This window comes from Chenopodium album, chromosome 27, assembly GCF_948465745.1.
Source record: "Chenopodium album chromosome 27, dcCheAlbu1.1, whole genome shotgun sequence".
Taxonomy (NCBI): Eukaryota; Viridiplantae; Streptophyta; class Magnoliopsida; order Caryophyllales; family Amaranthaceae; genus Chenopodium; species Chenopodium album.
In genome coordinates, this window is record NC_137860.1 from 2120445 (window position 1) to 2147797 (window position 27353).

The window sequence follows — 27353 nt, forward strand, 5'->3', positions numbered from 1 at the left end:
ATTACACCTTTCATGATTTGATCAGCTTTATCAAGATATTATTAAACCTATATATGAGTAATAAAAGGTATACAAGCTGAATCGGATTGTGGGTTTACAGATTTGTATCAGTATATAAGTTGAACAAAAGGCATATAATAAATTTTATTAAACCTTCCATAATGACTCGGGTACAGGTTCTAATTGGGTCGGGTACTAGTTCGGGTACAGATTGTTGTTGGGTCGGATTAAATCGATTGATGGTTACTCTCAGGTCGAGAGCAGGTTCGGGTCAGATCAAAAAGTATTGGATCAAATCGGTTGTCGGTTAACATATGGTCAGTTTTAGGTCGGGTTACAGGTCACTAGTTTCACCCCATTGTCCGGGTACACGTTGGGTTCATATCATTGCCGGTTCAGGTCGAGTTCTCGGGTCGGGTCAGTTTTTGACAGCTCCAGGGCAACCTCACAAGGACTACGGTTTACCCATACTTGTTCGGCACCAAAAGGCCTTATTTTATTAATTTATTATTTAGGTCGTTTGTTTTAACGGAAAACAACTTTTAGGGAAAAACACAATTGTAAAAATAGTTTTTCTTTGTGTTTATTTCCTACTTACCAAAAAAAATGATGGATGAGAGGAGAGGTAAGGCCGTAAGGGATGTAAAGAGCATAAAGAAAAATGTGACATACCTTCCTTCGTACATCTAAAGCCTTGGATCACAGGTTCGCGTTTCGGTTTCAAGCGATTTTGTTTGGCAATATAATAAGAGTGGATACATAAATTCAATTCTGCAATTGATGTTAAAATCTTGTAAAGCATATTTACTTACTTTCTCAAGTTTTAACAAATGACAGTTTGAGATTGAATTGATGTTTATTTCATAATTCAAAAATCAGGTTTTAATATGGTTTTGCGTGATTATCCTAATTCTTCTTTAAAAATAATAGAAATTAGGTGATAATGAGATTAATGTTGAAGGTTTGTTGTCTTGTATTCGTGACTTGAATTACCTTAAGCGAAAGAATGATGAATTAGTTGAATTCGATGAGACGCTTTGTGGAAAATATGTTCTGGTTTTTTGTTCTGAAATGAGTCCATTGTGTAAAAACATGTTTGGAATTGTATCACCTGAAAGACAATTTTGAGATGGTGGTCGTAGCGAAAACGAGTCATTCACCCGTTGGTCTCGACAATTTTTATACAACTTAATTCAATTCCCACCTATGTGAAGATTGTTGTCCTATACCTAGATTGCAGATCAGTTCCGTATCAAAGTCGGATCTTATTTATGGTAAATGGGTTCAATTAACATATTTTTCTTATAATTCTTTTTAACAAATACTTAAAAGATGAATAAATAACGATTTATTTACGAATGTATTAAACATAATATGAAAATGATGATTATTTATTAATACACGTAATTGCATATACATATCGTTTTATGTAATTTGTTAATATATGAATAATTTTAATATCCATTTTTTTCATGTTGATTAAATTCACTAATAAAAAATGGGAGTTTTGTCAATGGTGTCAAACTTAATGTGCACTTTTGAAATACAAGTTGTCCACCACTCATTATTGTGCATGCGAGATTTGATGGCAACGATTATCCAAGCTTAATCAAATAAAACAATCAATCAAAATTAAATTTTCATTCAAACAAATTTTTTTATACAAATTCACATTATAAATGCATGCTGAAAAACTTTTGTATTACCTAATTGATCAAGCATCTCTTGTATGTCATATCATTGAGCTAAAACACATATGTTATACTGATTTTGAAGTTGTGTTTGTTCGCCGAGTTGATGATGATGATGATAGTGGTATGGAAGTAGAAGTTGATGATTTGGTAGTATCTGAAATGTCTTGGTTGATATGCCCCTTTGTGTTTGAACACTTGCAACGAACGTGGTGATTCAGATTTTAATATTTGGTCGGAAGGTTAATTTGATAGATAAAGCACAAGGCTTGCGTACAACGTAATTGGCTTTAGGCCATCACTCTCCAAGAATTCACTTAGGCTTCTTCTATTTATACTACTATCGAATACAAACAAGATGGCCTAAGGCCTTAATTGCTACATTTACTACTCTTGTCTCATGTTAAATTACCACTGTAAATAACTAATAAGCCAAATTTGTCTTCTGCCCTGCTGCTGTCCTGCTGTTTCTATTTGCTGCCTCAATGGGCGTTGCTTGGTCTTGTAGTTGGAAGGGGTTGTTGTTGTGCTCTCTGTTCTGCAGCCTTTGTCTCCTGTGGTACGTCGAGGTGATAGATGGTGATGGAGAATTCATTTCAACACTCAGCTTTCGTAAATAAGAAATTGTTCATTGAGTATGAGTCTTATGATACTCTGGTTCAATACGGACAAAATGGTCAGATTTCCGCTTTTCCTACTCTAGAAAATGTACCTTTGTTCATTTTTGGTGCCAATGCTTTTCCGTTTGCTGGATTTTATCAATTCAATGCGTCTTGTGTGCGGCTGGCCACACTATGTGCCCACTTGTAAAAGAACAAATAACCCCTATAACACTAACCCGGTAACCCTTGTAATACTGACCAAGTAACACTAATGAAGTTACCATCGTAAAACAGAGCGAGTAACCGCTATAATAATAATGATGTAACCCTCATGATAAATGGTCACACAAGACTTTACGTGATTTTGTCACTTGCCAGTTTCGTAAAGATTTCATGCAAGGTTTTAACTAGTTACACTGGTTGCCCCATTGCTTGAAGCAATTTGCATTACAGAACAGTTGCTTGATCGTTATTACTATTCGAGTTCTATTCCATTGTCGGTGATGTTGTTGTTGTGGTTGCTAGTTTTGTTATGTTGCTCCTTGCCTACTTGGGTTGCTCACTTTGCCCTTGGAGAGCAGATGGTGTGCTGGTTCTTCAAGGAAAATTGGTCAAACATTCTGCTACAGTAACAAAAAAAAAAATCTACAAATCTAACCATTATGTTACTTAATGAGAGTCTCTTCACTTTTCATGGGTACAAAGGGACAAAGACGAGTAAAATTGGCTTTAGGAATCTCTTAGTGAACTTCCTAAACCCCTTCCTGAAGTATTTGGTTAACATCTATGTAAAGACATGGAATAAAATTTGATAAGAACATACAAGGTAAAATAGATTACTCAAATTTCATGAACACAAATTCTTCTTATATAGATTTGTTTCGGTAGATAATCTGAATCAGGGATAGGGAGATGATGCTGTACATAAATTGCCAAAAAAACATATAAAGAGATGTGTACATTTCAGGGGACAGGTGATATTCCCTGTTCTCCAGTATATAAATTAGCAGAACTTTGCAAGGGACCTATTTTCAAGTATCTAAGCTGGAATTAAAGAGAAAAACAACCCAAATCTACAAAAAGAAAATGAAAATACAACAAACTAAGAAAAGGAATAAAGAGTTACTGCCCCTTTCAAACCCAAATTGTGTGAAAAAATTTCCTTCTCTAACTGATCAATTCTATATGCTCTTCTGCAATGTTCTGTCAGACATCAGCACAGCTTGTAGGTGCATATCCTAGCCTGGATCGTTTCGTGTCGTACAACATGTGAAAATTCTGCTGCTGATAGTTTCCGATTATAGAAAAGGCCGATCTTTTCGTGCCCATCATTGCCAAACACACCACCTCCTGATCAATCCTTATGAAATAATTCTGAACAGGAAAGTTCCACTCAGCGCCGTCACTGAACTGAATTCTGAAACTAGGCATCTCAAGGTCATTATTCTCTACCCCAGATACATTATAGCAAGGACTTAGGATAGGGAAGTCTGAAACCAATGGATACTTATTGATCTTCTTCATGAATGCCGATTTAATGACATCATAAGCCGGTTCTACAAAATAGCTGAGAGTGGTTCCTGAATCAACAATAGTTCCACCACCACCATCCTCCATGAAATCCCACATTTCCTTTGGTATGTTCAACATTTCACCTCCAACTGAGACCGATTTTATCTCCACATAGTAAAAGGTATCAACTGGATTATCTTTACCATTTACTAGCTTAGTAAATTTCAATTCCGGGTGGTTCAAGAGATCCTTATCCTCCCCGAAAATCAGCTTGCTACTAACACTAGGATCACTATTTCTATCCACCAAACAATATGAAAACGAATGTCCATATATTGATTGCAACTGAGAGGAGAATGACAGCGGCCCCTTTCCAAGTCCTAACAACCCTGCAGCTCCATGGAAGAGACCGCGATTCCAATGTCCACAACCGAACATAACATTATCCACCTTCTTAAACTCTGAATCCCCATTTGGAGATGTCAAGTTCACTGTAAAAGTCTCAAGGGCAAAATCCCCTGTAGTATTCGAACTGTCACCATACCAATAAAAATACGGACAGCTTTGGTTTCGACCTTTACAAGGCACTGGAGGATCAGGTGCACTAACAAGATCACACCTAGGGTCTTGGCAGCTAATATTCTTAAACGACAACGAATCCTTTGGATCATAATGAGGCCCGTTCTGCTCGAAACAATCATAGCAAGGTACACATTGTATCCAATTGAGATCACTTCCTGTATCAACAATCAGCGAAAAATGCTTAGGAGGAGTACCTACAAATACATCCATAAAGTATTCTCCTGAACCAAGACTAACCCCGGATTTCAAACTACCCACAAGATGCCCTTGCAACACACTTACATCAGACTCTTTTGCAGGCTGCTCCTCAAGCAATTGCCTATGATTCTGAAGCCTCGAATTCGCTTTCTGATTCTTGTTCTCAGTAATCCTTCGTCGAAAAGTCTGAATTCTGTTCAAGTCCCTGAATGTAGACTCAATAACAGACTGCTTCCTCCCCTCCTCCCCAACTGTCCTGTGTCTTAAAGGGAGTTTCACTAAATGTGGTTGTTCCTCCAACTTCTCTAGCTTTCCCTCATCATTCTCATGACTGACAACTACCCTTTCTTCTGATTCTGCATTACTGTGATTCTGAGCAGCAGACAGACTGCTGCTGCAGCCTGAACCCGAACCCGAACCTGTTACAGTATTGACATTGACATTGGTATTGAAGCTGTGTTCCGGCATTTCGAGCAACGAGCCATTGGAATTAAAAGGGTTGTGATCATGAATACTAGAGCTTGATGCTAGTATCAAACATGAAATTATTACTAAAATCGCGGTATATATTGCTTTGGAAACCATAAGGATGATCTTTTTTTCTCTGACGAGAGAAAACCCCCCTGCATCAACAAATTGCTGCAAGATTTAGAAGCAATTCTCAATATAAAAACACAAATTCACCCAAAAAAAACATAAGAAATCGATAAAATTAGCAAAAACAGAAACAAACCATCATTAAAACTTCCATATAAATTTTAATAAATGTAACACAAACACAGTATCATAAAATTAGCAGAAATTGAACTAACCTGGGGAAAAAAGGACAGAACTTTGAGCAAAAAAAAATCCCAGAAATTATAATCCCTTGATTTGTTTGGTGGGAAACAAGAATCAACAAAAACCCAACTCCAAAAGAATGAAACTTCCAATCAAAAAATGAAAAAAATCAAATAATTTTTGTGATTTCAGCTCTTTGAAGCTGAAATTTGAGGAAAGAGAAAAGTGCGAAATGAGAAAGAAGCTATAAAAAGATTGAACTTAAATTTAAAAATATAAGTAGGAAAGATATAGGAAAGGAAGAAGTAGTAGTAAGAAAAGGAAAAAGGGTTAGTCCAAACATATGATTTCAGTATTCAATTAATAAGAATAAAGTGGGTTATTCAAACCGTTGAAATTTCCAATTTCTTGGTCAAAATGAAGAACACCACATAGATAAAAGTAATAATATAATTTTTTTTGTACAAACGCGTTTTGGAGATTTGCTACTTGTAGTATATAAATGACTATGTTCCCTAAATTCACTTAGTGTTGTTACGAGTACGATTTATGGGTGGAGTCGTATTATCAATCTCGAATATTAACATAGACTTACTCATCAAAGTTAGTTCATTAGTCAAATGCCAATGCTAAATTAAAGTATGGCACTAATAACTTTAAAATTACCTGGTGTAATTTTCTTCGTATCTGGAAAGTTTATTGGGTGAATCTTCTTCGTCCTCCATTGATTAATGAATTAAGGTTTCACACCATATTAAGAAGACTAATTATACTGAAAAATGGTTGAAACACTAACTTATTACAAGTTTTTCAGTGAGAAGAAATGGTGTGGTGTAATTAAGCAGTATAATTACAGTGTTTAATGGTAAAATGTTTGACTTAAAAGTTGCATTTTTGGAATAAAAAAAGGAGTAGAAGACAAGTTAATGACTATTTGTAAAAACAAGAAGAAAAAAAAGTGTGTATTTTTGCTCAAAGTTCGCAATTTTCCCCGCCAAACACGCAAGGGTATGAAGACCGTGGCAAGGGAGGAATTAGCCGTCATATGGGCCCACTTTGCCCTTGTTGTGAGTTTAAATGTTGGTATGTTGCTACCTACTCCCTCCTTAGAGATAATCTCTTAATTAGGCATAATCAAAGATGATAATAACATTAATGATAGTTGTCAAAGTTTTTATATTTCATACTTTTGCTTAAAAAGGTTTTCTTCTTTGAAAGGGAAAGTGTAAGTATGCCTTGGATCAATTGCTCACTATTAGCCTACGGGAGTCTAGTTGTCCTACCAGCGAGTTAAGGTTTAGAGGTTAACCTTTGAAATACCCTAAATATGTTTTATTAAAACTATTTCTATCTTAGATAGACAAACACAACCCAATATAAGGACACCATCTGAAACAATCCCAACATCCCCCCACCTACTTGTGACAACTACCCATCTCGGTCCATTGACTCAATTCCCATATCACCTTATAGTAACTCGTGTTTAAAATGGCATGGTAGCTATATCTCAAACAAAATGCGCTTTAAATGATGATAAATCCTTTGTTTAGGACTTGAAGTGATAAGGAGTTGAGTCCGGCTTTGGCTAAAAAGCAAGGTCATTTAAGCAAAATAGATAATTGAGCCTATGATTGGGCCGAAAATCCGCTAAAATTGAGTTTGTGAACTAGAAGTAGTCTTTTGGGCTAAATCAAGCTAGAACGAGCTTTGAGCACTCTCTTTGTCTCATAACATAATGTTTGCATTTCTTTTTGGATGTTTCACAATATTGTGTACCATATAACGAGTTAGAGGGAGTATTTAGGAATAAAGAGTTAGGAACACTTCTTGCTTTGAATTAGGTTAAATGAAGTCATCTCAAAGCAAGTGCAAAAATGGCCTTTGTGTTTTGTCCTTGCTCATTCCAATGCTTACCCATGAACCAATGCCATTTCCAATACACAACAATGGATTCCTATTATGGTAGTATTCCAATAATAAAAGTCAGCAGAATACTTGTCTTCTGTTTAGTAAAGCAATCGATTTGGAAAATGTGACCTAACAAATTTAATTGCATGTACGATAACGGTAACTGCCATCAAAAACAACTTGTCTTTTGCTTACTAATTCGACAGAGTTGATAACAATGTCATTGCTTTTATTTGGTTGAGAATACAAGTAAATAAACTACCTAACAATTATTTGTAAAAGGTTAGGGGTACACTAAGTATACAAGATTCCTTTTGTACACCACCAATAAAAAAAACGCCAACTCATCAATGTAATAATGGAAACTAAAAAAAGAAGAGGGAAAGATGAGCGCCAAAATTTTCAGCCTAGGCGCCATTGTGAGGAAGGTGAGTGGCAAAATTTTCAGTGGGCGGCAACAATTAATAGATAATACACCATTAATTTCCCAATTAAGCATCAAAATTTCCCATCTTCTCCCCCAAAATTTCTTAGCGAAGAACACATCCAATTTGAATAAGGGAAGAATTGTGAAGAAATTATTCAAGTGTGGATATTAATTTCGTCAATCTGTTACAAATATTCGCAGGTAATCTTGTTAGTTGCTGAATTATTTCGTTTAAAATTCCTAGTTTGATGATTTTGATAATTTAGGGTTTTCATTGTTTGATTTTGAAGTATATGATTTTTGAGTAAAAAATAGGTTTTTATAAAGATTGAATTGAAAGGGTAAATCGTTTAGATTAATAGATTGATTTGTATGTTATCTTTGGTTTTGTTTCTTGTGAGATGTTATTTAATTGAAGGAGTTTTCTAGGTTCCATTGTAATGGAAGCAATTGTTAAATGGAATCGAGGTTTATTTGCTGTCAATAATTTTATAGCATCTGTTTTTTATACGTAGGATCATTTTGTCAATATTAAATTAAAATATAATTTTATAGTATCTTTTTTTTATTTTGTTGAATCTGAAATAAATAACAGTAGTGTGTTTGACATTGTGGCAGTGAAATGGAATGCAAAAACATGTCCCCTCGTTTGAACATTAATCTTAATGAAGTGATAAACGATGTGATTAGCTCAATCGGAGATGCAGATCGAATCAAACGATGTAACAGAAGAAGAAGCAACAATGCATGTCATTCGATTATTAATGAAGAAGCTGAGGTTACTAACATTAGTAATGAAGAGATTAAGGTCGAGGTTAATAACAATATAAATGAACATGATTCTCATATAATCGGTCAAACGGAGAAGAACAAGTCAGTCGTACTCCGGTGTGGGTATGTATTTTGCAAGCGGTGAAGAATTTACAAGGTTTTGCCATATGTATGTCTTTGAGAAAATGTTTGTATTTGTATGAATTAGATATGAATCAGTAAGCCAATATTTAAATTGATCCTGTTAATACCATTTTGATGCTGTTTCAATTTGGAAAGATGTTGTTTTATGGAATTTGATGCTCAGAAATGCGGAAAGGTTTTGGGCTTGTAGTGGGAGTTTCATAATTTTAGATTTGAAGAAACCAGACCTCGAACTGTTTTATTGACGATTCGTAACATTAGTATTTAAAAGTACTACTTTATATTAGGACGTTACTATTTATGGGTAATAGGTGAATGAAATATAAAATGCAAACAAAAATAATAATAATTGGTATATTGAATTTAAATTAATCATGATTCGAATTGTTTTATTCATAATTAGTATCATTGGTATTTAAAAGTCTAATTTAAAATGGGAAATATTAGTATTTATGGCTATTATGTAAATGAAAACTAAAAATAAAACCCAAAAAAAAAATGGAGTAGTTTGGATTCGAACACGGATCACTTATACATAATAGGAAAGCATTCACCAACTACACCAAGGGGTATCAGCACATATATTATCGTATTACTTATTTATTTGTACTATTTATATTTATGTCAAATATATTGGATGATTCTTTTAAAGACAATATGATTCCTTAAATGGTAATAATACGCTTATTAATATATTATGATGATTATTGTATGTTGTTGTTTGGTTTAATAATGTGTTTCAACAAAAAAAAAAAATAAAAAAAATAAAAAAAATAAAAAAAAAACTTAAATATATTAATCAAAGTGAGATATTTTAATAGGCGGTCAAATTTAAAACTATTTCAATTGCACACCGTCATTCGCTAAGGGTTTGTTCTCTTCGCCTTATAAAAATACTTTTTAGGTCTAATAAGTTCATATAAGTTATAATAATGTCCAATAAGTTAAATAAGGTCTAATAAGTTACATTAAGTTAAATAAGGTCTAATAAATTTCAATAAGTTCTAATCAAGTCTAATAATAAGTAGGAGTGTCCATTCGGTTTTTGGTTTGAATTTAGCCCAAATCCAATCCGATCCGAAATTAATTTTGATTTTCAATTATCAAATCCAACCTGATCTGAATTCCTCACCAAATCCAATCCGATTCAAACAGATTTAAAATTCGGTTATTTGGACTCGTTACGAGAGTGCAAATTAAAATACATTGCATATATTTTGGGCCTAATACGATAATAAAAATTAAAATACAATAATATAAAAAAAGTATTTATTAAAAGTATAGTTGTACACGACTAATAGAAGTATTGAAAACGTAAATAGGTTACATGATAAATCTTAATTTTTATTATAATATTAACAATACTTATTTATAAACTAACGATTTATTATTTAATTTATTTCGGTTATTTGGATTCAAACAAGGTCAATCTAATCCCATTCGAACATCCGAATTTTCAAAAAAATTCAAACCGATTCGATTCGATTTAAAGTTTGGATCCGATCTGAATTAATAATTCAGTTTTGATTTGATCTAAAGTTCTGGTATAGTGAAGAATCGAACATGAATCACTTGTTTACAATAGGAAAGCATTGACCAACCAAGTCATGGGGTATCAACACTTGCACTTATAAATATTAAATTTATATATGTTATCCATTACTAAGTAAGTTTCAATTTATTAAGTTGAGTTTGAAATCATACACGTATATATTAAATTTATCATATTAAAAAACATCCACTAAAATGAACTATTTATATAAGTTATTTGGGAGTTAATATAATCGTTTTTGTATGTTTCGCATCATATCCATCAACATAGGTTACATTTATTGTAAGTTGGGTATTAACTGAAGTGGTTATCTTTTAAAATTTCTTAAATCTGAAAATTTGTTACTTAAAAAATACTTTTTTTAAAAAAAAAATAAAATACTTATTTAAGAGCACTGTGTAGATTTGATTTAATAAAAAATAAAAATTAAAGAATATTTATAGTTCCTTTTTTATTATATATAGAGAGTTACACATAAAAGTATAACTTTATTCCCTTAAAAGAAATTTTAAAAAAATATGACTTTGTTATTTTGATATATTAAAAACAAATATGATTACGTAAAATTGGAAAGTCATCAAACCAATGTACTGTCATAGAGTTCGAACAAATATGTTTGTTAATTTTGATTTTTGTAAAACATAAATGATTCGTTCATTTCTTTTGTTAGTTATGATTCTATAAAACCAAAAATGATTACTTAACATTTAAACCTTTACTGAAAATAAAATGAGGGAAGATTTTCGCTAAACTCCCATTCAATGAACTCTTAATGGTGGTAAAATTTCATGTGGCACTGACATTTAGCTTCCAATAGTAATTAGGAGAGAAAAAGTAATTTCCCTTTTCACCATTAGCGCATACTTAAAGTTTCTTCATCTCCTTCAATATAATAAAATTTGATAAATTCATTCGTCTACTAATACTAAACATATTCAGTGAATACTTTTATTAGTAACTTGATACCAAGAAATATAATTTAAAAACAAGTCTATGGCACCACTTGACTCTGCATCTTGTTTCATTCAATATCGACTACATACAATAAAATTATAAATAAAATGAATGTATTGAGTATTTGATCTCATGACCATTATAGTTTATAAGACTAACAATGCAAAATTTATTATATTGTTATTTTAAAAACTAATATACTTGACTAGTATAAATATTTAATAATTCTTATTATAAGTAATATTAAAATATGTCACGGTGGACTAAAAGTAAACTAGGAATAGCTGAAATAAAATTGAAAATTATACCAATGAAATTAATTAGGGCTCTATTGTCATACAAAAAAAATTAGATAATAAAATACAAAGTCTATTGTATGCACACTTTATTTTAAAGGAAGAAACAAAAGTTAAAATGGTAAGAGATATTAACATGAATTCATCATTATAAATACTCCGCATATAAGTCAAGAAGGGGTAAAAATATAACATTAGTGAAGGGCTAAAAAGAATTGAAAAATGATGCTACTAAAATAAGAATTCATTTTCAAATTATAGCCTAGAATACATACGAGAAATTGAAATATGATTTGATATTAATAAATGTGTTAGGATCCTGAATTCATTTTTCAATCTTAAATATATTAATCAAAGTGAGATATTTTGATAGGCGGTCAAATTTAAAACTATTTCAATTGCGCACCGTCATTCACTAAGGGCTTGTTCTCGTCACCTGATAAAAAATAAAGTTTTAGGTCTAATAAGTTCAGATCAGTTATAATAAGGTCCAATAATAAGTTAAATAAGGTTTAATAAGTTACATTAAGTTAAATAATGTCTAATAAATTTCAATAAGTTCTAATCAAGTCTAATAATAAGGTCTAATTAGTAGGGGTGTCCATTCGGTTTTTGGTTTGAATTTATCCCAAATCCAATCCGATCCGAAATAATTTTAATTTTCAATTATAAAATCCAACCCGGTCTGAATTCCTCACCAAATCCACTCTAATTCAAACCGATTTAAAATTCGGTTATTTGGATTCGATATGAGAGTGCAAATTAAAATACATTTCAAATATTTTGGGCCTAATGCGAAAATAAAAATTAAAATACAATAATAAAAAATTAATTCTTAAAAGTATAGTTGTACACGATTAATAAAAGTATTGAAAACGTAAGTAGGTTACATGATAAATAATAATAATTATAATAATAGTTTAGCATGATTATATTAACAATACTTATTCATAAACTAACGATTTCATATTTAATTTATTTCGGTTTTTTTGGATTTAAACAAGGTCAATCCAATCCAATTCGAACGTCCGAATTTTCAAAAAAAATTCAATCCAATCCAATTCGATTTAAAGTTCGAATCCGATCCGAATTAATAATTCAGTTTTGATTTGATTAAATTTCGAATTTTAATCCGAATGATGGATACTTGTACTAATAAGGTCCAATAAGGAACAATAAGTTCAAATTAGTTTAGTAAGGTCTGATAAGTTCAATAAGATATAATAAGTTTGATAAGGTGTTACAAAGTTCCAATAAGTTTCATGACTTTGAAATTCGGTGTAAGTTTTGATTTTACAAATACAAATATGATTCCTTTAAAATTAATATTAATTATTTTTGATTTTTTAAATACCAAAATGATACTTAAAATAGAAAATTTATAAAAAATAAAATATCAAAACGTGTTTCTTTATACCTCCATAAGATTCGAACACAGGACGACTATCCATAGTCATTCAAGGGGTTTGTTTATTACTAGACTAAGGGGTATCAACACATACATTGGATGAAAATAAATTAATTTTTATAGTGTATCTATTAGACTAAATTTCCTGGCTTATGCTCATAAAAATTGATTGGACACATTATACAAATAATTTACGTGCAAAACATTTAAAATAAAAAGAGTTTTTTGAATTTTTTTTTCCACTTTGAAATATGGTGTATGTTTTGACTTATATATACAAATATGATTTCCTTAATATTATATTAATAACAATTAGTTATGATTTTTTAAATACAAAAATGATACTTAAAATGAAAATTTATAAAAAAATAAAAAGCAAAATGTGTTTCTTTTGTACCTCCATAAGATTCGAACACAAGATGATTATCCATCATAACTCAAGGGGTTTGTTTATTAGACCATTGGAAAATATTTTTTTTAGAAAAAAAATAGTTATTAAAGATTAGTTATACATCTAAAAGTATATCTTTGTTCCCTTCAAAGAAATAAAAAAAAATTATGTTTTGTTAACAACAAGGTATTCTCCATCTTTGTACTTCAACTTAGGATAATATAAAAGCCTCCCACCATGCCAAATTGTACACCTTATGGAATTTGAACATGTCATTCTGATCTTTAAAATGCATGTACTAAAAATGGATTCAAGAAAGAAAAAAAAAATGTGTAATAGGGAAAAAAAGGGCAAAGTGGATTGGGAGGTGATGGCGGTTGGAAGTCTGGTCCACATATTCCACAATACATACCATTAGTTTTATTAATTCATTTCAAACTATAGTGTGTACAAGCATTTTAAACATGTTGTACGGAGATCTCATAGTGACACGTTTATCAAACAAGATTTTATTAAAAGAAGAATGATTCTTTAAAATAAAAAATGTTTTTAGGGGACATAAAATAATTAAAAACTAAATAAAAGATATACGTATAACATTGTTTCATTCACTAACTTTTATGTTATTCTGATATTTTAAATTTAGATATGATTTTGTAAAGTTTAAAAATAATTAAAACCAGAAAAAAAAAATACAATTTATGCCGTCACAGTGTCCGAACAATGGTTTGATGTATGCACATGCAGCTTTCAAAGTTAACCATTGGACTAAGGGGTATCAGCACGTTCATTTTGTGGGAAAAAAACTATATATTACAATGTTGTATGAGCATCCCAACAAATCGTTCTCTTGGAGTCGAATCAAATTCCGGATCGTTTGTTTTGGGTGAATTGTAAAACATAATCTTTAACCAATTTTGCAGCTAATAATTCTAAATCTGTTTTTGTTTTTCACACCTTCCCCAAACTTTCATTCAAATTAGTTTATTCTTTAAATATATAATCACTACAATTCATTTTAAGATAGTAAGCAACACCGCGACGAGCCAGAATATACATGAACATTACAAAAAATTCACCGACGTCGATAGGTTGCTCACCGGCATCACATTCACCCACGGCATTCGCAATTTAACCGACTACATATCGCACCGCCAGTAGATTTGTATATAGTTTCACGCTGAAATTAGTTTCACGATGAAATTAGTTTCACGCCATTTGAACCAAATTAGTTTCACGATGAAATTCAGAAACTCATATTTGTATATTGTTCTTCAACAGTTATTTACCCAGATACATTAGAGGGGAAACTATAGGAGAGAGAAAAAAAATGAGGTCAAAAAATCTAATTTTTTTTTTTGGGATTATATACTACATTAATTTGGGTAGGTGAAAGGATAGAAATATTTGAAATTCAAAAGTTGAAAATTTAAAAAACAAGTTTGAATTTCAAATGAAAATAAAGTTGACCCACATAAAAGGAATATTCCAATTCAACCAATAGGAAACTTGAGTACAAGATTCCTTTTGTACACCATGTGTACCTTAAATTGCTCCCCAATTATTTTTCCAATTGAGATGTTTGGTACTACCTCCGTTTCTTTTTAGTTGACACGTTTCTTTAGTTAAGTTTATCAATGCACTTATTCAATCATTAATTTCTTTAATTATCGATAAACAAAAATTATGAAAAGTTGATATTTTGAAAATATATAACGTGACAAATCTAACAAGATACCACATGACTATATTTTTCATTACGTGTAAAGCGCAAAACACGGTCAAGAGAGATGTGTAAATACTGAATAGGGCTAAAGTGAAAACGTGTCAACTAAATAAAAACGGAGGTATTATGTGGGAATTAGAGATTTGTATAGACTTCAAAAAAATTTGATTTATTGAAAGTGAGGACAACATGACTTTCGAAATGGAGTAAATTCTACAATGTACGGACTACAGAGTACATAAGAGTTTAACTATTATAACGGACAAGTATCAAAAGGAGCAGGAAATCAAGAATCTGAAACCGACAGATAATCTTCAGACCACAGATATCGCAGTACAGTAGGAGTAATGAAATAACCTCAAGATTACTGTAAACCAGACTTCTTCCAAAACTCAGCCCCTCAAGTGGTTATATATAATGGAGCTTAAGAATCAAAGCTTAAACATAAAATTTTGCTTTTATGCATCAGATTCTTCAACTCAGAAATAAGAACTTCCTGTACTGTCATCAATCGTATAATTATATTATTCAAGTAACACGGGTGATAAAAAAAAATAATAATAATAATAAGGTTGCGATATCATGCCTGTCTTGGAAACATTGACATTATCAAGCATAGTAACATTCACATGCAATCCATTATTATACTACGTAGATGATAAGAGAGGAGCATCACTGGAACATCAGATACTGAACTTCAAAATACAGCAAATATTATTACAGGTGAGAGAAAAAGCAAGGTTGCAATATGTTGCCTGTCACCGTAATGGCAACATTAACATTAGCACATGCAATCCCTAATCAGATCTTCAAAATACAGAAAATACTCCATAGCAATTACTTGGCTCTATATATACACTAAAATTTCATTCTGCTGAAAAAGTTGCATATATCATTTGAATTCATGAATTGATCCAATCATATACCTTCTATGACCCCTCCACCCCCCTAACTCTCCCTTCCCCAAACATGTGGCTACTCAAATCGAGCATATTCGTAATGATATTCACTCACAGGGGAATCTTTATATTCACTGAAAGGACAACTAATGTCAAATCGTTGTCAATGAAAACAATCGTTTTCATACTCAAAAAGAAACCACAGATTTTGGACAGCTTATTGACTGGAGTTGTGAGGTAGCAGTATCCTGGCCTTCAATGTCTTCAAAGGATATTGGCGCCCCTGTGATGGGTTTCCTACAAATTGAAAATGAAGCATGTAAGAGACGATGACACAACAGGCCACAAGGACTAATATAGAATTTGACCTGTATAAATGATTTTTAAATATTATAATATAGAATCACAATGAAATATGAAATATCATTGCAAATTTGCAATTGCAGCACTCCTCAAGCTGCATCTTCAATAAGCTATGCAAAGGGGCTTAGCAAAAATATAGTTGCAGGTGTCCCAGTAGCCATCCAAGCTAGCTTCAACATATTTTAGGCCCCAATGAGTTTCAACTATCAGTGCACCAAACTCAAAAGTTAAAGAAAGAAGACACAAAGCTTACCTTTGGGGAGCAACAGTTTCTTCAGATAGCGCTTTTTCCAGCCTTTCCTCAAACGGAGTAGCATGCCAACAAACCTTCTGATCCTGAAAAAGATGCCAGTGAATTAGCAAAGTTCCATAATCAAGTTAAACCATAAAAGTAGCTTAAGAGTGAAGACAAAAACCTCTTTATATTTAGTTGTTGAATTTGGAATGCCATTACCATCCCATTCCTTTGGTGAAATATGAGATGCTTCCTCTTGATCATTCCAATGAGTAGCAACCAGCCCAATAATAGGCCTATCTCCAGGAGTTCTTCCAATTATAGGCTTTCTATAGCTGGCAGCTCCAAGGTTATGGTGATCACCGTCATACTTAGATGCTGGAGGCTTCAGCCATGCAGATAAACTGACATCTCCAAGTTTCTCTTCATTGACTGAACATTTACTTGAACCCACCGCAGGAGGAGTAGCATTTCCTTGCTTTGATCCTCCTTCATGATCTGATGCATCTAGAGTAGTATCCTCTTCTTTCGACTCATCCAACTGACAAAGACTCTCTATTGGATTTAAGACTGTATAGACATACTGGGACCGTATTCGACCATTCCCTTTTGTTAGACTTTTCATATTTGTCGCAAATACAGTTCCTGGTGTTTGCATGTCATCACTTATTTTTACGGGTGTTGGATAAGGAGAAGATTTTAGCACACTCTGAGATCTTTGAGCATCTAATTTCACTGAATTTTCAGCAAATGTTCCCACTCTTTGGACCTCAACAGGTGTCTCTGGTGAAGACTCCAGAACATTAGGAGATTTTTGCAAGTCAGATCTCTCCAAATTTTCTACATTTTGGATTTCAACTGGAGTGTCTGGTGAAAATTCTTGCATACTGCGTGGTCTTTGTAAGTCAGAATTGTCAAAGTTCTCCACAATAGTAACTCTTTTCCGGATTTCAGCCGGAGTCTCTGGCAGTGTGCCACATGCTTTAAGGAACTTGGCCTGGTTTCAACACATAGATATCAGAATACATCTTTAGGGAACAGACAACTGTACACCCACCCTCCCAAATGAAAGATCTGACTTGAAACAATGAACACAAAAACAGCATAATTGACTGACCAATTCCTTGGCCTAAATTATCACCCTTTTATCATAAAATCATGGATAAGTCAAAGTTGTCAAGAATTTCAAGATTTTCGTAGTGTCCTTAATCCTACAAAGAAAACTTGCTTCTGTTGGGCACATTATAGATAGAAGGATCCCAAAGCAGTTGACAGTTAGATCACCAACATTTTCCAATGCAGGGAATACTAGTGGACAGAGGCTCCTCAAGCCAGCTAATATTTAGACAACAAACATCTCCATGAGAAATAAAACACATTTAATTGGACAAAGAGGTATGATTCCACTAAAGAGTTAGGGATAAAGCTGTTGATATAAATGCTAGAACACTTTCAACATTGACCCCATTTACCTTAACCAATAGAATGCGAGATAAGATGCAATTTTCTCAAGCTAACCTAGTTCATTATACGTACTGATAATACCAGAATCGTTATACTGTCTGGCTTCTCATAGTTGGTTGATTCATCTACCTATATTGAATGGCTACTACCTTATCACAGAAATTAGACTGGCACAGTGATTGAATGCAAGTGTCCATCATAGTAAAGCTAATTATTGCTCACAGATCTGAGCAACATGTCAGCAAACAGGTGCATATCACGAACAATTAACAATGCGATTTATCAGCCAAAATTTCTTTTGCAAGGCAATGAGCATTACAGCCCAAGCACAATGATGAATCATGATAAGCCTCAATGTTGTCCACGGAGATGTCCTACTTGACTAGCTCTAAAATTTCAATCCAGATATAAAAACAGAAGCATTTTATGATCAGACAAAGACACATTACTGAAATGACTGATGATAATGCCATGAAACAATCTAGAATCAGAGTTATTCCAATCATTTATCATCACTACAGTAAGCCTATCCAAAATTCAATGATAAAGACCATTACAAAAGTGATTCCTATACTCGAAACTTCACAAGTACCCCATAATAAAAGCTCCCCTTTTTTGCATAAATTCAACATCTTCCTTTCAGCTGATTAGTTATAATTTCATATATCAATTAAACATTCTACCATATACATATCTCACCAGTTACACTCATATAGTAACAGCAACAAGAACTTACTTCTTCCACAAGCTCTTCATGGACATCGGATCGCCCCGCCCGACGTACAAGCGTTTCATTCTCCGGCGCTTTCACCGCACTTTCTTCATTTTCTGCACCAATTTCAGATAATGCCAGTTAAAAATGAGCTAATTCTTTACAAAATTCAAACATAACACATCAATGAAGCCGAAAATCAAAATCAATTCACCTTCAGCTGTAAAAAGACTCGACAGACGAATCTTTTGTCGCACCTCTTCTTGATCACCAACCTAATCAACAACAAAATCAATCAAATCACTAAACCCTAAACCCTAAAACAAATTGAAATTGAAACAGCATTAAATTTCAAAAAAAGAGCAAATTCAAGAAGAATCAAACATCAAGAAACTAACTCTTGCATTAGAAGTAGGAGAATCATGAGGAACAAGTTGAGGACGATGATGATGATGATGACGACGATGATGATTATTGTTTCGAACTCCAAAGCAATCGAAGAAGCAAGACATTGCTTGAACAGATCGCCAAAGAAATCCGAAAACGTCGCAGTAAGTCACTGGCATGTCATAAGATGATGGAAATTAGGGTTTTTTTATAGAAAATTAATTTGGGGGAAATGTGATGATGAAGAAGATGATGATGATTGATTAGGTTAGGTTAAGCTGATAATCGAGTGTGACTTTGAGGTGAGGTGAGAGAAAAGTGAAGAAAGTGTGTCTGAGAATTTGTGATTTTGTGCAATTATCACTTGATATCCGAAAATGCTGATTTTGCGTTGGGACAGAGAGTGAGACGTTTCTGCTCACTGATTTTGAAATTTAAACTATTTTGGAGGGAAACTCTTCCTCTCCTTTCTTCATTAGTTCATTCTCTCTGAAGATGGGCACGGGTCGGGCTGTGTAGACTCACATGTCGTGTTAACGTGCGCTGGATCATGTTTATATTGGATCATGTTTAGTGAAGTGGTTCAAAATATGGATTGAGACTCTGACTCGTTATGTTCGTGCCAACTTTTGAAAATGATGTTCATGCACAACTCATGACCCACTAACATGTCTCTCATGCAGTATCGGGCTCGTGACAAGTCAAGCCATTTTTGTGTCGTGTTTGATCGGCCTTGAGTGAACTCGATCCATGCTTAAGTCTACTATTCTATCTATTTCTTATATAATCTTTAAAAAGTTAATCATGTACAAAGGGCCTGTTCTCATTGACTGAACTGAACTGAACTGAAATGAACTGAACTGAATGAATATTTTATAAGAGAAGGAAATTAGGAGTTGAGCTGAACTGGACTGAACTGAATTGAATATTTTATAAGAGAAGGAAATTAGGAGTTGAGTTGAACTGAACTGAACTGAGCTGAACTGAAATGAATTTCAACGTAAGAGAACAGGGCCTAAATACCTAAACATCACTAACCTACCACCAGATGACCAATCGTCCAATCCCCCAAATTGCCTCCTCCCTTGAACCATCACTGAAAATCGCCCACTCCCCATCCCCACCAAGGCATCATATTGAAGTTGGGTGCAAATTGGATTCAAGTTTTAGATAGACACCAAATTGATGGGTAAAGTGCAATCACCAATATAATTAATTAGGGTTGACATGAAATTGCGGGTTATGAATACCAGATGAGTCAGATTGGTTGTTTGTCAAGTTGAATCGATTTTAACTTGTTAATGTACAGGTCTTTTGTGAGTCAAGGTAGGGTATGTTATGTTTGAAGTCCTATTCAGGTTGGGTGTAAATTAGATTCATGTGTTTAGCTTATTAAGTTTAATTAGCTTTGGTCTAATATGGATCACCATCCAAGTTAAATGTAGGTTGATTTTGGACAATTTCACAAGTCGATTATAAACTAACCCCCTTTAAAAGTACATATTTTGTGAATACCAATTAGGCACTCATATTAGTCAATTCTACACGATTTATTTGTCCTTCAAAATTTAAAAAATATGTACTAGTACGTCTTTCCATATTAGAATTGAATGTCGTCATCTTCAGTGTATAATGTGTAGTATATCTTTTTTAGATTGATTGATGTTAGCTCATTTACTTTCACGTTATTTATTTTACTACAATTTCACATCATTTTGGTTTTTATAAGTACTTATAACTGTTTATTTGTTTTAACTATATACAATGTGAAAATCCATCGTACTCTATAATTTTATTGTCCTTTCAATTAATTAATCTGCTACAAATTTAAAATTATGATTGTAGACTTTAAGACGATAAAGGAATTCCAACACCTGAAGGAGAGATAAGAAAGTGTCATTCTCTTCTAGAAGGTTGCTAATTCTCCTTAAAACAGTAGAAATCGAGGTTGTTGCTTCACGAAACTCTCTTCAATCCATTGCTAGGCAAATGTAAAACTCATAGAGTGGCCACAAAGAAATGAATACGATTGCTATTACTCACATTTTGTTTTATTGAAGAGCTTGGTATAATATATTCCATATTCTAGTTCCTATTTTTAAGGAACGATTGCAACATGTTTCGAGATTTTTAAGGTTACATTAGAGCATCTTCAATGGCAAGCTACAATGCTTTGTAGCTTGCTTTTCCACTTTAATTTTTAAGTTACAACACTTTTTAGCAACAAAGTGTTCCAATGGTAAGCTACAACATTTTTTAGTTTGTAAAAAAATAAATTTTATAAAATAGATAAATAATTATACACATGTTACAATATGAGTGGAGTTTATTTGTCTATTTTTCAATCAAGCATGTAGCTTATTTGAGCTACAATTGCTAGCATGTTGCTCAATTTTTTGTTCTCCAATGGTAAGCATGTAGCTAGAAATTTTATTAATATTGCAAGCAAGTCCTTACAATTAAACCATTGGAGATGCTCTTACTCATCTATATATTCCCAATTTATCCGCACTAAATATGCCATTTTTTTATGTACCAATTTGTTTTTTCACACTTGTTCAATTGTCAAACAATATCTCCAATTTCCTTTTACATTAAGTTACTTTTTTTACTTTTGTTTTTTTTTTTTTTTGGTTTTTTTGAAACCAAGGTTATTATTTTTTTTAGTAAAAGATCATATGGGAGGATATATCATCATGTTTAATAAAACTTAAAAATTGGGACAATGAAGTGGAAATTACTTCCACGTAATTGACGCAAGTGACAAGTATAACTCATGGATCACGTAATTCAATCCTCAAACTTAAATTTCTCATCTTTTAATTCTCTTCCTATTTCTCACCCCTTAACATAACGGTCCATGGCAAACGTTTACGTTTACGTTGACGTTGAACACCAAGTTTCACAGTCAACCTTCCTCTTCAAGGATAGTTCTTCCACCTCACACACATATACACATTCATATCTTACCATAAATTACTCCTAACAAATAATTTCATTTTCATCTTATCAAATCCAATCCAAAATCTTACTCCCTCTGTTTTTTTTATATGCATCAGTTTGACCGGCACATTTGCCGAAACGCTATTTTGACCATAATTATCTTTAATTGCGTATTCGTAAAAATTGTAACAAAATTATATTATGAAACTAGACATTATGACGAATCTAATGATATATAATATAATAACATTTATTTATTTTTAGAGGTGAAAAAATTAAGTCAATCATGGTATGTGAATAGTGCAATTGTCAAAGTGATGCATATAAAAAAAAACGGAGGGAGTAATAAATTTGACATTAAACATCATATTCTATCGTTTTTCTTTAATGTTCTATTTTGATCAGAAAGACCTGTAATTAGTGGGGCTCGAACTTGTGACCTCAAAGTCACAAGGTGAGTTTCCCACCAACTCCACCAAGCTTTGCTTGGTTTGATCAGTATATTTATTACTCCGTAGTCTTAACATTGTATTTTAACCAATACGGAGTATTATGTATCTTTAATTAGCAACAATTATAAATTATAAAAAGTTAATAATCGAAAATTATACCTTGAAACATATCTATTAAGATCTCATATGACTACGGATTACTCTACATTTTTAATCTCTTACCAACTTACCATATGTAAAAACCGTAAAAATTGATCAAAATACGAAGGGCCTATTGTCTTCAGCTTATATCAGTTCAATTCAGCCCCAATTAGTTCAGTTCAATTTCTAATTTTATTGGCTCATAAACAATTCTGCAATTCATTTCATCTCTACTTAGTTTACTTAAGTAAATCAGAACAGACCCAAAGTATAAGAGTATAACAAATTAACAATAATGCAAAAGTAAAAAATGTGATAATATCATACAAGTATTACTATAAAAACCCCACTACTCTAATTCTCTCCCTCCAAACTTGGACACACTTTCTATGTCCACCACTCTTCACCTCCACCACTCTTCACCTCCACCACCCAACCTCCGCCGTCACTTCCTCCCTTCCTCCGCCTCTTCACCCCCCTCAACTGCACCCCACTTTCTCTCTCCTCCACGTCATCAATGGGCACCCTCGATTCCCGAACTCAACCCATCACCACCACCACCTCGCCCGAGTTCAAACTCGTCGGCTACTCCAACTTCGTCCGCGTCAACCCCATGTCCGACCGCTTCTCCGTCAAAAAATTCCACCACATCGAGTTCTGGTGCGGCGACGCCACCAACGTCAGCCGTCGCTTCTCCTGGGGCCTCGGTATGCCCGCCGTCGCTAAATCCGACCTCTCCACCGGAAACTCCGTCCACGCTTCTTACCTCCTTCGTTCCGGCGACCTAAACTTCCTCTTCACCTCGCCGTACTCCCCTTCTCTCTCCTCCCCCTCTTCCGCCGCAATACCCACCTTCGATTTCTCTCTCTTCACCTCTTTCCTCACTTCCCACGGCATCGGGGTTCGCGCCGTCGCCGTCGAAGTCGACGACGCCGAGGCTGCCTTCAGCATCAGCGTCGCCCACGGCGCAATCCCGGCTTCTCCCCCGATTCACCTCGGAAACGGCGTCGTTCTGTCCGAGGTCAGCCTCTACGGCGACGTCGTTCTTCGCTACATAAGTTATGGAGGTTGGATTGAGAATAACAATAACAATAACAATAAGAATAAGAATTATTCTGGGACTGTTGGTCCTCCAAGTGAATGGTTTCTTCCCGGGTTCGAGGTAATGCCGGAGGAATCGTCGTTTCGAGGGCTCGATTTCGGGCTCCGGAGATTAGACCATGCTGTGGGGAATGTCCCGGAGCTAGCTAAAGCTATTGAGTATGTTAAAAAGTTTACTGGGTTTCATGAGTTCGCCGAGTTCACCGCCGATGATGTTGGGACGAGCGAGAGCGGGTTGAACTCGGCTGTCCTGGCTAACAATTCGGAGACGGTGTTGATACCGATGAACGAGCCGGTGTATGGGACGAAGAGGAAGAGTCAAATTCAAACATACTTGGAGCATAATGAAGGAGCTGGGGTTCAGCATTTGGCATTGATGAGTGAGGATATATTTTGGACTCTTAGGGAGATGAGGAAGCGGAGTGGGCTTGGCGGGTTCGAGTTTATGCCGGCACCACCACCTACGTATTATCGGAATTTAAAGAATCGAGTTGGGGATGTATTGAGTGAAGAACAGATGAAGGAGTGTGAAGAGTTGGGGATATTGGTTGATAAGGATGATCAGGGTACTTTGCTTCAGATTTTTACTAGGCCTATTGGGGACAGGTAGTATTTCTGTTACTCTAATCACCTTTGGTTTTATGTTTTGTTTGCTTTATTTATTTGATTATCTTGGATTGATTGGTCTGTTACTTTGTAATGTTGATTTGATTTTGTTGTTTGACTTGTGATTGCTTATATTATTTTAATTAGAGTTATGTGATATCTAACTAATTCACAAAGATGTCTAAAGGTTGAACTGTGGAAGTAGGTAATGAGAGAGAAATTTGGTGTTTTTTTGATATTTGATATCGAGTGTTAGGTTGCTTACAGTTAGCTAATTAGCATTGGAGTATATTTATACCCCCGCTTAAGCTTCTCCGGTTTGGGGGATTAATTAAGGAGTTGTTTTTGCAAATTGTTCTATGGAGTGTTTGAGGATGGCAATTATAAAGAGTAATTGTTTATAATGGGATCATTTGAGCTAAACCTCTATATCGTTCCAATTTTATTAGATGTCTCTGAAGAGACTCATTTGAGCTAAACCTTGTTGATCACTAAGGTGTTTTTTCCTTTCAACAAACTAATTACATGCATTTTGCCACTTTGTTGATCAAGCTTGCATTTTTACACATTTCAAGCTGTAATTTTATCAGAATTACAATGCAAAATTCCCATAAGGTGACTTAAAATGATCAAATTGCATAGTTTTCCAGTATAATTGTGGCTTGAAATGCTTACTTGCTATAATTAGTAAAGTGTCTAAAAGAGTGTAAATGTGGCCTATTATTATGGGATTGATTTGGCTGCACTGGGAAGCCTTTTCCTTGGCTATTTTAAGCAAAAGTGTGGGGCTCAAGTGGAAAGCTATTTTTAATGTTAGTCTAATTTGTTGCTTTTGTGCTTTCTTTTTCAATATACACATTTTGTTAAAAAATTAGAAATTCTGATGCCACAATGAAGATTTTGAGAATTTGGTTAGGTGGAGAACATACTTTCAGTCATTTGTGTACTGTGGGACTGTTCTTAAATGTTTATACATATTACGAGAGTTAGTGTGGCTAGCGTTCTTATTTACGAGTACAACTTATTGAGCACAAATGCCTCACTGAAACAAAGAAATTTGATTTTGGATTGAAACATAAATATAGAGATCAAGGACATTATTCTAGTTTCTTCAGTGTTCCATTTGTATAGACAGCTGCAACATATTTTCCATATTAGATCTTTAGTCTTCATATTGATCCTTTTGTCTTTCAATTGCCGGTCATATTGGTAGTTCCAGTCGCGTTTTCTTGTCCCACTGCTTATGCACTTGTCCTGTCTTCCTTTGGGAGTCGCATCTTCCCCGGATCCTCATTATTGGCATATATAGCTATAGCTAGTTCCCATGAAGGGTCAATAGGAACCATTTTGAGATTCTATTTAAACAATCTTACTATCATCCAAAGATGACTTTATATGTAGTATTTGATGAATTGCAAAGCCAATGGACCTTATTGATAGGTGCTGGATGACGTTTCTCAATGACCAATCTTTATTTTCAAATCGATTAGCCCAACCCCTTAAGTTACAATGGGAGAGACCTTATTAGTTATTACGTTCTGGTTATAGGAAAAACATCAAACCATACAAAAAATTCCCTGATGCCTCATTCTTAGTAAATCTGGCACAGAAATATTTGTGCTAATAGATTGTTTTTGCAGGATTATTTGTGTGCTTCAGAGCAGAAATGCTATACCTCTTTGTCATTTCCAGCTGACACCTTTGACAATATCCTTGAATCTACATGTTTATTGGAATTGGAATGTTTCTTGTTTTTCATGTTAGGATTGACATTATGGTTTGGAATTCAAATGAATTAATCCTTTACCTCAGCAGTTAGTTAATACAAGTATTGCTTTAGGATATGGAGTTTGAGGAGAGTGTGGGTCCGAACTTTGAGAGAAAGCAGCGAGGAAAAACTTGTTAAAAGTAGAATGTTAACTTAGGAATAGGACACCATTTTTTAGGAATAGTTACAAATGATCTCAACACTTTAATTGGCTTTAAGATGTGTTCATGTTGCTTAAGGCTATACGACTCACCAGCATTAACCTACTATGGGCTCTTATATAGTCAGATAAGTTCCGAGGACACTAAATGCCTAGGATGTTCTAGCAAGGGTTGTTTCCTTAACCTATGATTTTTATTTACTACATGTAAATCCATAAATGCCTCAAGTTTCATCTGTGTTAATGTGATCAGGCCAACTATGTTCATTGAGATTATCCAAAGAATTGGTTGCATGATGAAAGATGAAGAAGGCAAGTTGTACCAAAAGGGAGGCTGTGGAGGATTTGGGAAGGGAAACTTTTCAGAGCTTTTCAAATCAATTGAAGAGTATGAGAAGACACTTGAACGCAAGCCTGTTGCAGATACAAATGTTGCATGAGTTACAAACTTCGTTGCTGTTTTGCAGCCATGAATAGGAATATGACTGAATTGGTGAGCTGCTGGCTCCAACGATCTCGTAATTAAGAACTTATCAACCAAGTGTAATTATGCAAAACGTATCATGCACAGTGTATAGTGATCAACTGAGCTTTACTAAAGTACTAAAGTATGTATCACATATAATTATTATTATGATGTATATGGTGAATAATTTATCAACTATGAAGTCATTTGACGCTTACACAAATGAGAAGTATATGGTGAATCTGGAGCATATGTTTGTTTTGTGAGGAAGCTATGATGGTGCAATAAAAAAAAGTGAAGTTTATACATGTCAATTTATATAACCAATTTAGTCATTTTTATACATACAAGTATACAACCATACAAGTATATAATACTTGAAAGTTTTAAGCAAAGAAACAAGAATGACTAAATTTGTCTAGTTAAATTATGCAATTGTTACAATATACAATAGAGGAAACATATAGTGATTTCAAACATTCATAGTTTCATACTCATTTACCAGTTTTATTTATCTTTATCATGAATTTTATATGTCAAAGCATTGATAAAGTTTCGATTAAAATATTTGTTAAGAGTGACCTTTTGAGTTGTAAAGGACTTTTATTGTTGGAGCATTGAGTTTAAATTAAGTTAAACTATGTGTAATAGATTGTGGTTGGTTCATTGGAAAACAATTTGAACTGTGCAATTCTTTTTATTTTTGAAAGGGGA

The 27353-nt window shown here is 33.7% G+C and overlaps 3 protein-coding genes across 4 annotated transcripts; 1 reads left to right on the forward strand and 2 right to left on the reverse strand.

The window, feature by feature from the left end:
- Positions 1 to 3198: 3198 nt before the first annotated feature.
- Positions 3199 to 5694, reverse strand: LOC145620329 (aspartic proteinase nepenthesin-2-like). Of its 2 annotated transcripts, none has more exons than XM_081674978.1 (2): positions 5398 to 5694; positions 3199 to 5208 (listed from the first exon to the last, which is right to left on the reverse strand). In XM_081674978.1, the coding sequence occupies exon 2, from the start codon at positions 5168 to 5170 to the stop codon at positions 3500 to 3502; it is 1671 nt and encodes a 556-aa protein (XP_081531104.1). In that variant the 5' UTR covers positions 5171 to 5208; positions 5398 to 5694; the 3' UTR covers positions 3199 to 3499. The 2 variants fall into 2 exon arrangements, with proteins under 2 accessions (XP_081531104.1, XP_081531105.1); XM_081674979.1 differs by having other exon boundaries at positions 3199 to 5224.
- Positions 5695 to 15912: 10218 nt separating this feature from the next.
- Positions 15913 to 19359, reverse strand: LOC145621375 (protein JASON-like). The gene is made up of 6 exons (XM_081676106.1): positions 19014 to 19359; positions 18830 to 18890; positions 18640 to 18731; positions 16621 to 17436; positions 16458 to 16540; positions 15913 to 16138 (listed from the first exon to the last, which is right to left on the reverse strand). Exons 1-6 carry the CDS (start codon positions 19179 to 19181, stop codon positions 16030 to 16032), a joined length of 1329 nt encoding a protein of 442 aa, XP_081532232.1. The 5' UTR covers positions 19182 to 19359; the 3' UTR covers positions 15913 to 16029.
- Positions 19360 to 22914: 3555 nt separating this feature from the next.
- On the forward strand, positions 22915 to 26871 carry LOC145620247 (4-hydroxyphenylpyruvate dioxygenase-like). Its single transcript, XM_081674884.1, has 2 exons — positions 22915 to 24245; positions 26427 to 26871. Exons 1-2 carry the CDS (start codon positions 23056 to 23058, stop codon positions 26611 to 26613), a joined length of 1377 nt encoding a protein of 458 aa, XP_081531010.1. The 5' UTR covers positions 22915 to 23055; the 3' UTR covers positions 26614 to 26871.
- The last annotated feature ends 482 nt before the right edge of the window (positions 26872 to 27353 follow it).

What these genes read in the sequence shown, in the direction of transcription:
- LOC145620329 (XM_081674978.1), bottom strand. Translation starts at nt 5,170, where the DNA reads ATGGTTTCCAAAGCAATATATACCGCGATTTTAGTAATAATTTCATGT.
- LOC145621375 (XM_081676106.1), bottom strand. Translation starts at nt 19,181, where the DNA reads ATGCCAGTGACTTACTGCGACGTTTTCGGATTTCTTTGGCGATCTGTT. An exon ending in GAGTCTTTTTACAGCTGAAG is followed by an intron (nt 18,732 to 18,829) that starts GTGAATTGATTT and finishes AAATTGGTGCAG; the next exon opens with AAAATGAAGAAAGTGCGGTG. An exon ending in GAAACTGTTGCTCCCCAAAG is followed by an intron (nt 16,139 to 16,457) that starts GTAAGCTTTGTG and finishes TTCAATTTGTAG; the next exon opens with GAAACCCATCACAGGGGCGC.
- LOC145620247 (XM_081674884.1), top strand. Translation starts at nt 23,056, where the DNA reads ATGGGCACCCTCGATTCCCGAACTCAACCCATCACCACCACCACCTCG. An exon ending in ACTAGGCCTATTGGGGACAG is followed by an intron (nt 24,246 to 26,426) that starts GTAGTATTTCTG and finishes TAATGTGATCAG; the next exon opens with GCCAACTATGTTCATTGAGA.